Raw genomic sequence first — 12482 nt, 5'->3', positions numbered from 1 at the left:
ACTGTGGGGGGGGCGTGTGCGTGTTGTGTGGGGAGTGTGGGGGATGGGGGGGGTGGGGGGGGGGGGGGGGGGGGGGGGGGGGGGGCTTTACCACAGGACAGTGGCTAGGGAGGTTCTGGAATAAAGTAATATGGCCCCCAAGCATAAACTCATCAGCGCCGGAAATGCTGACAGCGATGAGGACGAGCCGAGCCACAAAGGCAACAGAGAGCCACCAAAGACGGTCAGGCCAGAATGCCAGAATGTGTTGACGATGCCCGAGACTGTTGCTCCAGAACTACTAGCGAAAAGACCAACCACAATGGCTTAAATAAAGTGAAAATGTAAGGGACAAGTGCTGCTGCTGCCTTCGTCGCTCATAAATATTCACTTGAATATATATTTCTGGTCTACACATACACACACACACACACATACGTATGGCATGGCTGGACGCTTCAGCTTTCATTTTCAGCTGCTTTCGCTGTTAGGGGCGCCAAAGTGTAAAACTGTTTGAGAGTGCATATTTTTATGACGATTTTTCGGCGACTTTGCTGTGCTGTGCTGTGTTGACCAGCCGAGTGTGAAAGTTAAGCACATAAATTACATGTGAGCCATCGCCGGGTCCTGCGAGAGGAATTAGGAGCGACAAAACCCAGAAAACACTTAGAATATGGCAACAAACGGTCGCTGCGGGGCGAATGCTCCTGGAACCGGACCCCACACTCCCCCGGCTCCCATCAAGTGAGGCTCGGTGGCGCTTTTTAGTAAAATTACACGCTCTAATCCACAACTTTTGAGTGGGCACCACCCATCCCCTAACATCATTCTAACATCACCCACACAACCACCGAAAAAAAAGACGCTGAGAGCAACTTCTCGACGAGTGTGTGTGAGGGGCGAGATGAAAGGCGACAGCCGTGGGCATCAAGAGCTACAAGAATGCGCCAGACAGCGGCAAAGACCTAAACGCAAAACAAGCAAATCACATATACATACAGACATACATACACACTTGCATACACACATACACTCATATGTATGTAGCGACTGAGAGTAGTATGCAAAACATAATTCATGCTGATGAAATTGTATGCATGAATATATGAGAGCAGTTCTGCTGCTCCCCTCCCTCTCCCATGCTCTATGTTCACGCTCTCATCTCCTACCAGACCGACCAGGGCTGGCTAAAAATCATATGCATCACGTGATTAAACGCGTCATGCATGAAAATGTAAAATATTGTGCAACCATATACGAGTACACATACCCCCCAGACAGACAGAGACTGAACCATACAGAGGAGCAAGGGTGAGAAGATGATGGGCAAAAAAAATATACAAATAAGTACCTCGACTAGTCGGTGTTTATATACCCTTTACAGGGATATCTACTTATTGCTGGCGATTCATTTTCAATCAGATAAGAAGCTATTGTAATATATTATCTCAACAGTTGGAAGGTATTCAATGATAAATGATTGAATCTTTTATGTACACTTTCTACAGTCTAATTGCCTTTACAACTAACAAATTGAATCGAAATTCGAATAGACTCTCTTAGGGTAATAAAAAAGGGAAAAAATTAGACCCCGCATATCATGTTTACTTGACTTGACTGGCAAGCAAAGTCAGTAGACGGGACTTGCACCGAGTCTGGCATCCGTGACCAAAGCAAACGAGAGCAAACAAAACGCCTCGGTTACAAATTTTTTACAATTTTTCTCCTCTCCATTTAAATGGAGAGAAATGGCTAGCGAACGGAGCAGAGCAAAGCTGAGCTGCTGATGCTTCCTCCGACTGTGAATCCTGCCGTTGACGGAGATGAATCTGGGCAGCACGTGCTGGAGACGCCGCCAGACATTGGCTTGAACTTGGCCAAAACAGGGCTGGAGCCAAACACCCTACACACTCACACACACGCACCACTTTGGCGCGTGGCTCGGTCTGCATTGGGACCGGAAAATTGCAGTTTTGCGGCTTTAATCGGTTGCCAGGCGAATGCGAATTGTGAATGTTAAATGAAGGTCAACGGCAACAGGCAAAAGTGAAATGAATAGTCCATTTGTATAGTCAAATACTCACATTATTCATATACAATTTTATTCATTTGTGCATCAAATGGTGGTTTGACTTTGTATCGCACAAAATGGATAACATTTTTGAAAGTAAATAAATTGAAATTGTAATAGATTTTTGCGAAATTATTCCTGGATGATTTGAGGCTAATAAATTCATATGAACAGGAATTAAATTTGTCGATTCCACTCGCATACAGAATTTAGTACGCCTGTCAGGAGTAAATATTAAATAAACAACAAAATTATCATATAACTTGCTGTATTTTCTAAACCTAAAGAACATTGCCGACTAAATCACTTTATAAATTCCAACTTGTCTCACACAATGCAACTTTAATAGGCATCCACACTACCCACTTCTTTTAACATATGGGAACACTTTTTTGGTGGCAAATAGACAAACTCCAGCATACTTTGTGGCGTGTCTGGGGGAGAATTTATTACTAGAACTTGGAAATATCATTCAGAGCTGGCGCCGCGCTCACTTTTCGAGAATTATGTCAGGCTGGAGCAGCTAAAAGTTGGAGTTTAACTACTTTTCTACGACTTTTTCGCATTGCTGGGACCAGGGAAAAAGAAGTCTAGTAAAATGCCGGAAAGAGCGCGAACTTTCTTCATTTGGTGCGGCACACTTTGTCGCAGTTGTGGCACTTGCCCCTCGCTTGCTATTTTAGTCGCTCCTTTAGTGCGGATGCTCCTGCTGCGCTGCTGCAGCCTACAAACTGTGACAAATTCCCTCGGCTTTCTCCCGCCACGCCTGACATATATTCCCATGGTTTTTAGCATACTTCGGGCGCAGCGCAGTGCGGCCAGATTATTGCGGACACGTCGCAGCCACTCGCAGATAAAAGACACAAGGAGAGACAAAAGCAAAAACCACTGGGAACACTTTAGTGGAGCAGTCCGACTTGAAAGTCTCCTTTTCTACGATTTAAAAAGAGTTGAAAGTGGGGCATTGACAATGCCCTTTGGGTTGCTAGAGAACCAGAATGAATCACAAATCATCGCTATGTTGGAAAGTGCTTAAAATCCAACAACTACTCTATACATATATCAGATATTAAGCCTTGACTTGTGCATTCTCTCAGAGATAACTCTTTTCAGATCTTCCTGCCTGTTCATCTACTGAATGACAAAAACATGCAAAGTAGTGGGTACAGCGCCTCCCACAACCGAGTCCGAGCAGCAGATGACATGTTTGGGCAACCCACTTGCGTATTAGGAGCAGCAATGGGCAGCTGCCTCTTCATTAGGGACTCCATTGAAATTTAGCATACCAAAGCAATGCGATGCATACTTTAAGGCCATCTCGGACTGCACCCCCCCTGGTATTCCCTGCGGAGAGATGCTGGAGAAAAAGAAAACTTTGCTTTGCAGCAAATCAGCGAAAGCGCCAACAAACTATTAAAAACTTTTGCAACAAGAAAAACTTGCAGGACCAAGACTTTCGCCTCCCACTGCTGCATCCTCAGCCTCAGCCTCAGCCTCACTCTTAACCTCAGCCTTGTTGCTGGTGATGGCATCCATATCTGACGAGTGCCAAAAAGCAAAAGTTTCTTGCTGCTGCTCTTGGTCCTGCTGCATACAATGTTTGTGCTGATTGCAGCTCGGCAAATGGCTTTTGATTTCACAAATCAAAACTTTCTTGTGAGAACTGCGCACGTGATTTATGCCTGCGGCAGTGGCAGTGGCAGCAGCAGCAGTGGAAGCTGGCGAGGATCGCCGGCGACATGCACGAGCGCCCCGCTGTAAAAACTTAGACGGGTCCGTCCGGCTTAGCCAGCCAACAGTAGAAAAGGAGACTAGGGAATCCAAGACGCACACAAAGTTGCTCATTCTGTTTTGCAGCTTAATGCACATTTAGATTTCGCTCAGTGCGAGGCGGGTGCATCCTAATGGCAGTTCATCAGGCAGCCAAAAAATGGAAGAAACTCTTCTGCTCTAATGAAAGCGGCATCGGCGTCCTTAACACTTTCCTCTAATTGCCGCAACGCCAGCCAGGGAAACTTTCCCAGTGAAATGAAAATAACATTGCATATCTTATGTGGTTGCAGGTGAACCACATCTCCAAGTGGGTGAGTGCGTGCTTGTGTGCTTTGGCCAATTCATGTCTTAACGTCTGCAACTCATAAATAACATCAAATAATAGCCCCGTCTGCCGAGGAGGGAATGCCGAGGCCCCTCCCTAATAAAGTGCCAAGAACAAGAAACAGCAGCAGAGCGACTAATACCAGAACAACAACTGGCAACAACTGGCAACACCAGCGCCACACTTGCAACACTTGGCAGTGGCAGTGGCAGCAGCATCAGAGTTGCATTTGCAGTTTGCCAGTTGCCAGTTGCCAGTTTCCAGCTGCCCCACCCGCAGCCCCGAAAAACTTTTGTGGTCGTGCATTCGCTTAGCGCTAAATGCAGCAGAGTTAACTCTTTATGTGAGCAGAGCACAGCCGCCACACCCTGGAACTCAACCCGAATGTATGTACCCTGTAATGTTAAGATCTCTGCTTTGGTTGATTTCCTTTCGAATTGCAGAAGTATGTGCCATAACCTAGGAACTTCTCATCAACATTTCAGCTACAAACATCTCCTATCCTCCCAGTTTTCAGCATACAGCAGCCTACCCTGCATTAGTTTCGTTTTCTGCCCACTTATCAGGTGGCTGCGGAGCCGGCTAACAAATTTGGGCTAATTAGTTGGACTTAAACGCGGCTTATGTGCCGCCTAATGGCAGCTACGCTTGCAACCCCAAGCTCAAACCCAACCCCAATCCCAACCCTATCCAGCTCAACCCTTTCGGGCTGAAATGCTGCCACAAATGGTTACCATGCTTCTGGGCGGACGAGCATTTAATATATGTAATTGCAGTTTCTGGGCTTCGGAGGAAGCACAAAAGCAACCAAAGCAGCAAAAAAAAAACATACTTTATAATGTTGCCAACAATTTTTGGGGAACCAACTCAAAAATTGTGCTACTGGATGGGGGCTGGGCTGCTGCTGCCGTGCCGCCTGCCTCTGACCCCGTTGGGGAGAAGGACACAAATTGTCAGTAGACCACAAAACACGCAAACATTAAGGCCACACTGGAGCATCAGCCACACACCGGAATGGATATATTTGTATCGCTCCGCCCCACTCAGGCCCCTCTGGCTCATCTGTTTTGTCATGTCATTGAAGCGTAAATGAAACATTTACGACGCTTGTTTAATTAAAATAAATTTTAATTTAATCAAAATTTGTCTCGATGTGCGATGTGCCTGCGTGTGGCTATAACAGAAACGATAGGAGCAACAGCCATGGCAACCAGCAGCATTATGCCCGACACCGTTTTGGCATTTTACATTAAAATTGTTCGCATAGTTTTTTGGGTTACAAAATGGTTTTTCTGCACCGTCGTTTTCATTGTCCTCGCACCTAGCAGCTGTCGCTTTACAGGCTTTAAAATTCCAACAAAGTTTTGTAGTTGTTTTGTGGAAGTCGTCTTACGCACGCCCATTGCCCTCTTTCTGTGGCAATGTTCGTGTCTCTGTCCCAGTGCTTGTACTCTCTCCGTTACGCTCTTAAGTGTCATGTTGTACAGGTGTCAATTGTGGGCGTGGCACTTAATTAAATCATTCTGTCGTCCCTTGATTAATTGTCACATAACAAACATTCTGTGGATTGCGTGTGAGCTGGGACAATGGATAAACGAGGTTATGCCAAGGGGGGAAGGGATATGTGACTGATTAAGTGAAAACGTTGCATACTTTTTGCTAGGAGAGTGAGTCTCTTTGTTGAATCGTGAACAGTTTACGAGACTTCGAAAATAACTTATCTATTTTATAGTAATTTAAGATAAATCTTAGTTAAACAGTTCATCATGCAGATCTTACAACTTTTATTGTATACTTCACAACATCCTTGGGTGGAGGAGGTGCTTCAAGCACTGAGCAATTCAATTAAATGCTCCGGCTTCAAGGAAAAAGTTGTTCTAATTTAATTGGATGTTTTGTTTGCACATGCCGCGAGTATTTTTCTGTGGCCATTGTTTCCCCGTACTTTGCCCAGAGCTTCGTTTTATTCGATTTAGAAAGAGCCAAAGTGCAAGCCCCGAGCCCATGACGTATGAGTGATATAAATATAATAAACGCGGTACCGAACAGCGGCGCTAATTGCCAGAAGTACTCGTAAATGCAATATAAGTTCGGTCTCGACAAATGTTATTACAATTATAATGGAAAGCAACACCAGCGAAAAGGCTGCGATGTGCCATGAAAAATGCATATTTGGGCTTAACCGAAAAATAAACAAGGCCAACACAGCCAACGGCGAGGTGGCATGAGGCTGCGGGGTGCTGCCTGCACCGTCATGTGTGCAACAAAAATTCTTTCGCGCTTCGTTTCGTTTGGTTTGCATGCCACAGCGAGCGCTGAGCCGAAAAGTATGCAACAATAAATTCCACCATGACGCCAGCTTTTCATTTATTTCAAACCCCACTCCCTTCACACCCTAGAGTCCATCCCTACCCACTTCCCACACGGAAAATGGTAGAAAATAAATAAAATCAAGCACTTTCTGTCCGCCAATTTTCTATCAATTTTCATGGAAACTTCCCATAGCCCCCCAAGCCACCTAAAATATTTACAATTGTACATTTTTGTGGTCAGCTTGGTAGTTGCCAGTTTGATGACCACCAAGACAGAGGAAGGGGCTCTTGATCTTTTCTATGTGTGCTATCTCCAGTTCTGGCCACTTTACTTTATAGCCCCATAAATTCTGTTGCCCCCTCCCTGTATGTGAGCATTTTGTTTGATGGCTTTTCTCCAATTGATTTTCAAGCCTCTGCCTGTTGGATCGCTGTTAGTTAACAGCTTGCACAACTGTACCACATGAATGCTAGGAAATTTATGGCCGACCAATCGAAACAATTGCTTGACTTGTGCCCGATTGCATCTGTGGATGCACAAAAGACTTCTTGTGACAGCATTCACGACTATCAGCTTCTCCTGGCCCCATCCTGACTAAGCTGCACCTGCATTTTACGACTGTCAACTGCAACGTTGTTCTGTCCCGTTTATGTGCATTTTTTGAGCAGCTCCTCCCAGTCTCCTCCTTGTGGTTTTCAGTATTTGCCGCTTGAATATCTTCGGCTTGGGCTTGCTGGCATGCAAATACTTTCCTCGAGTCTAGATAAAGTTGACTTTTGATTTGCAAGCAGACTCACTGAGGCATGCGGCGACATGAAGCCATCCAAGTTCCATCCAACCGCTCTGAAACCGAGTCTCTTGTTTAGTAATTACAAAAATACGATAAGACTCGGAGCAGCCAGTCAGGTGGAAAACGAATACTCGAATGCCAATACAAATATTCATGGCCTGTTGTTGAAGGAACAATCAAAGTATAATGGAATATGTTATGCCAGATTATCAATAATGCTCATGTCTGCACGTAGGCAAAAATGTGTCAAGCACTTGATGAGAAAAACTGAGCAAGGATTGCATTTTGTACGAAGGAATTTCAAGTGTGACGAAACCCAAATGAAATGTAAGCTATAGCTTAAATTTAAGATAACATTTGATTTGAATAGTTTAATTCTCAGAATGAAAGATGCTTATCTTATCATTTTATTTATACTTAAATTAAAGTATTCCGCATCTACAAGAACATTTATTCAAATTTAATGGGAATTTAAGAGTATTAAAAACATATCTAAGTGAAGAAACATTGCGTATAAATTGTGTAGATAATTAGGAGTGAAATGCATGTTTTATCTGCGTGGTAATATGTGTCCATCGTTGTACTGGGAACATTAATTAACCTTTCGCATCTGCTGCAGGATTATGTCCTCGACCTGAACTCCATCGGGCGTATCGAGTGCATACAGAACGGCTTTGGCCACGTCCAGGGGCTGCAGTTTGGGCAGCTCGGCCACCGCGTGCGAGTAAACACTGAGAAAATCCGTGTCCACCATGCCAGGACAGATGCTCTGGTGGGGGATAAAGACGAGTACTGCTTGGTTACCAGACGCGTTCGTCATGTTTGATGGCCATGCAAATTTTCGTGAATGGATTGGGTTGGTGATTGCCGATGGGGGTAAATGGGGGGTGGTCTTATCGATGGGGTGTGGAGTGGAGTGGAGTGCCATGTATGCACTGCATTTAACTTACCGTTAATTTAATATTTAATTTGAGAAAATGTATTTCCTGGCGCACCGTTTGGCAGAGTGCCGTAATTGCATGCTTCGTGGCCGGATAAACGCTGAATAAGGGTACCGGCACTTCCGGTATGCGATGGCCGAGGACGCTGTCAAACGCGTCAGCAGTGTAGGTACATAAGGAGGCAGAGCAGACAAAGTGTGTGTGCGTGAGTGTGGGTAAATAAAGTCAACATAACGGATTTAAGCACTTAAAACAGCAACAAAAAACAATGCCAGCGACAGAGACAGAGAGAGCTCGGAGCAGCAGCAGCAACACTTACGGAAAATGGCGGTCAGCAGCTGACACGTTCCCGACACGCAACCCCACTGCCTGCAATCCACACTTTGCATGCTTCAAAGAATGTGTCCGGGTACCGGTGTCTGTGTCCGTGTCCCTGTCCGTGTCCGTGTTCGAGTCTGAGTCCTGTCTCGCCCCATCTGCCTGCATGTCGCCGTGCATTTTGTGCAAACATTGCGTAAACTTCTTTTAATTTACCGTCCAGGTGACCGTAGCCATACGTTTTCGGGAACGATGGCATTTAAAGCAAACAGCTGCATACTCAGCGTCAGCTTCAGCCACGCCATCGTCCAGCCAACATCCACCCCAGTGCACTTTTTTAAATTAATTAAGTCTTAATATTATTTCATTGACATTAAGCGAAATGCATATTGACGACCACTGCCCCACCCCACAGCGTCACACGCTCATTAGCAACGCCTCAGTGGACAGTTTCGGCTTCGACTCCGCTCGGCCCGGCGGGCGGCCGTGCATTGTCTTTGACTCCCAATGCACCGCCCACCAAATAAATACATTTTCTCATTAATTAACGTTTGCGAATTTCGAAGTTGCCTTTTCCACTGCTCAATTGTATTCGGTTTTGACAATATGCCCATGTCCGTTGCTCATTATGGCGGAAAAATGCGTTCTGCCTTTATGGATTGAGTGTCTTTAAAGGCAGTTCAAAAATAAGGGGAATAACTGAGTCAAATTCCACTCGCAATTTCCATGCGTTTGCCCTATAATCAATAAGATTAATGTTGACTTTATAGAACTCGGCATACAAATTGTATTCCATGAATTTGGCATGGAAAAACATGCTCGCCCACAGTGCGTCTACGCAATTATTCAATTTATCCATTTGCTCATGGGCGAACGGCAATAATTGCTATCTGCTAGTGGGCTCCATGTGGTAAGTATGTACATATGTATGCATGAATGGTATGTATGTACTCGCACTCTCGTTTGTGCACTCAAGTAAATTTCATTAAAATTAAATCAATGCAATTTGAAATTAAAGCCATAGCGCAAATCAAACATTCGGCTTAATGCGCAACATTTTTGATTTTAAATGCGTCGCGTATTGGAATTCATGAAATAATAAAAATCATCGACGAGCGGCTGGTCAGTTGGGTGGATGGGTGGATGGGTGGCTGGGCATACTGCGGGGGGCTGAATGGAAAATGCAAATGCAATACGCATTCAGCTTAATGCAAAATACTTAATTATGTTGAATAATTGAGTTGTTGTTGTTTCTGGTTCTGGGGTTCTGGGGTTCTGGTGTTCTGGTGTTGCTGCGGCTGTTGCTGCTGGATTCTGGAGTTGTTTGTGCAAACACATTGGGCATGCAAAGCTTTTAATGCACACCCACACCGCAAAAGCACAACAACAGCAACAACAACAGGAATGGAGTGCAGCTGCAAGGCCGCAGCTTTAGATACCCTCCCAAAAAGAAGATACCATCAAATATTGAATTGATGATATTGCCCAAACTCTACTACTCTACTCTACTACTACGGCAGAAGGATGTTGTAAAGTCATGACACCCTCTCCAAGGGTATCGCAAAAGCAACAGCAGCGAGAGAAATTGACATGATTGAACAGGAAGAGCTTGGCTTGTGCTTGGTCACCCTAACAGGTCCTATCTGTCCCCCTACCTCTCCCTCTCTCTTGCTAGCTGGCTCCCACCCTTTCTGTCACTCTCTTTGCTTTCAGCATTTAAATATCAATAAATGTTTGTGCTGTTGTGCTGTTTGTTTGCCGCATGGCTTTTAATTTAATTTAAATAACGCACCAGCCCCACTCACTATTCTGCACCAACCCCAACCATCACATCAGCAACAGGGAGCGAGGAGGAGTCGAGTCCTTTTTGCGCGATTCATGCAATATGCATGCATTGATCAACATTGGGCATGGCAGCCTGGCTTCCCCCTGTTTGCACTTTCATTACGCCCCGATCAGACACACTCACTCACGCAGTCCCCCACGAATATTTTGGCACTCAAGGCAGAAGCTTTGGTCAGCCCGTGTTTCCCATTATAAGCAAAACTATAATACATATAGGTGCGAATGTGCTTACTGATTTACCTTCTCTTCCGCTATGCACACACACACACATTCATATGAATATGGACGTATTCATGTGTGGCTGTGTGGGTGCACGCATTCATTTCAGTTTGAGCCTAATTTTCGTATTTTAGCAGGGTAAACAGCATTCAGTAAACCATAAATCAATTGGCAAAGACTAGCATTTGTATGTCCATTCACAATTGGTAATAAATGAATGTTTTGTGGTTCGTTTTGAATTCACTTTTAGTATCCAAGGATTTAACTGTGACCCAGAAATCAAGAGATAAAGTTCACAGAAGAGAGACTGAAAGGAACCTAGCTTGAAATAACATTATTACTAACCCAAAATACTTTTCCAACTGGTTAATGTGAAAGTAATGACTTCTAAGAATATTAATTGACCCTTTGGCTAGCACAAATATCCTGAAAAGATACTCACCTATTCATAACCACAATATGTCCACGAACATTAGCTGCAGCCATCAGCTTCAGACCCTCCCGAAGGCAGCAGGCTGTGGCCACCACATTCGTATCGAAAAGCTCCTTAATGTCCTTGGTCGTTGACTCTAAAAGTAGGAGTGTGATGGAGGAAAGGTCATTGTTTCTTCAAGATTAAACATATGTAAAACGACACTAACCACTGAGAAAGTTTGCCTTCAGGATGCCAGCGTTGCAGACAAGGACATGAATGCATTGGAATTTCTCGCGTAGCCAGGCAAAGGCGCTGGTCAACTGCTGCTCATCGTTTAGGTCGCACTCATGGGCCAATATCTTTCCCTCGCCTTTCACTTGATCGTTGAGAACCTACGCAACATCGCCGATAGCTTCAAGTATGTACATACGTTTGTTGAATATTCACTTCTCACCTCAATGAGCTGCACTCGTCGTGCTAGTCCAACGACAGTCATTCCGGCATTGGCCAAGAGCACAGCCGTACTGGCTCCAATGCCTACTGAGGCGCCTGTTACCACAGCCACCTTGTTTCGCCAGTAAGAATTATCCATGTCTTAGAAGCAAGAGACTGACAATTTGTAGGGAGCTGTAACAGTGGAGACAACCTAGCAGCTTCGTGTGCCGGTAGCAACTGCCTGTGGATGCTGCCAGCGATCGAGGATCCAGCTTAAGCAGCCATAGCACAGCACCGTGGGCGAAGCGTGAAGAGAATGTGCTCTAAAAGTTACCTTAATTAGGTTAATCTTTTCAAGATAATGCTCTAGTCTACTACATTTTTGCGACTTCGATTTATACCAAATTGTAGCACAAGTATTTTATTTTCCAACCATTTTTGACAATTTGTTGGCTGTTATGACCCCACTGTACTTTCGAGTCGTCGATCGGCTGAAAGTCGGTTTCTTTAGGGTTTTGCGGTTCAGGGGCCAGGGACGATGTTCCCTTTGATTGCATCGGCAGCTGGACCAGTCGCATTTAATTGATTGCAATTTGCTTTCTGTCATATTGTATGGCTGCACTCTGTGCTTTGCACTTGCCCCACTCCAAGACCTTCCCCCCGGCACTTTTCACGGAGCATTGCACTCGTTTGCGTTTCACTTGGGTTTTCCACTATGTTTTTTTTTATTTTCGCATTTTCTTTTGTTTGCGTGGGTATTTCCAAGCTTGGTTTTGCGGATATCTGATACCAAATGAAAAATCCCATTTCGCTTTGCGGCTTTGGTTTGTTGTCACTAATCTCTCGGGCTGACACTTGGGGATTATTTTCATACTTCTATTCAAAAAACTAAAGCCACTGCGCGTGAAAAGAGACTTGGTAATAGAGAATGAGAGATACACAAAGAGGAACACGAAGCTGCCACAACTATGGATAGAGTTAAAATCTAACAAAAACAGTTTTTCACTCGTAATTATTTAAAGCCAAAAAGAAAGGTTTGATAATACCATTATTTAAGT

The 12482-nt window shown here is 44.6% G+C and overlaps 1 protein-coding gene across 1 annotated transcript; it reads right to left on the bottom strand.

Moving 5' to 3' along the window:
- Positions 1 to 7684: 7684 nt before the first annotated feature.
- Positions 7685 to 11661, bottom strand: LOC117583432 (farnesol dehydrogenase). The gene is made up of 5 exons (XM_034271731.1): positions 11444 to 11661; positions 11216 to 11381; positions 11017 to 11143; positions 8202 to 8337; positions 7685 to 8020 (listed from the first exon to the last, which is right to left on the bottom strand). Exons 1-5 carry the CDS (start codon positions 11579 to 11581, stop codon positions 7844 to 7846), a joined length of 744 nt encoding a protein of 247 aa, XP_034127622.1. The 5' UTR covers positions 11582 to 11661; the 3' UTR covers positions 7685 to 7843.
- Positions 11662 to 12482: the final 821 nt, after the last annotated feature.

Source organism: Drosophila guanche, unplaced genomic scaffold, assembly GCF_900245975.1.
Source record: "Drosophila guanche unplaced genomic scaffold, DGUA_6, whole genome shotgun sequence".
In the NCBI taxonomy this organism is placed as follows: Eukaryota; Metazoa; Arthropoda; class Insecta; order Diptera; family Drosophilidae; genus Drosophila; species Drosophila guanche.
The sequence above is the reverse complement of the archived record's forward strand: the minus strand, read 5'-3'. Positions and strand labels throughout refer to the sequence as shown.

Coding starts and splice junctions, on each gene's coding strand:
- LOC117583432 (XM_034271731.1), bottom strand. CDS start 11,581: ATGGATAATTCTTACTGGCGAAACAAGGTGGCTGTGGTAACAGGCGCC. Junction 11,382..11,443: donor GACGAGTGCAGCTCATTGAG/GTGAGAAGTGAA, acceptor GATGTTGCGTAG/GTTCTCAACGATCAAGTGAA. Junction 8,021..8,201: donor AATTAAATATTAAATTAACG/GTAAGTTAAATG, acceptor ATCCCCCACCAG/AGCATCTGTCCTGGCATGGT.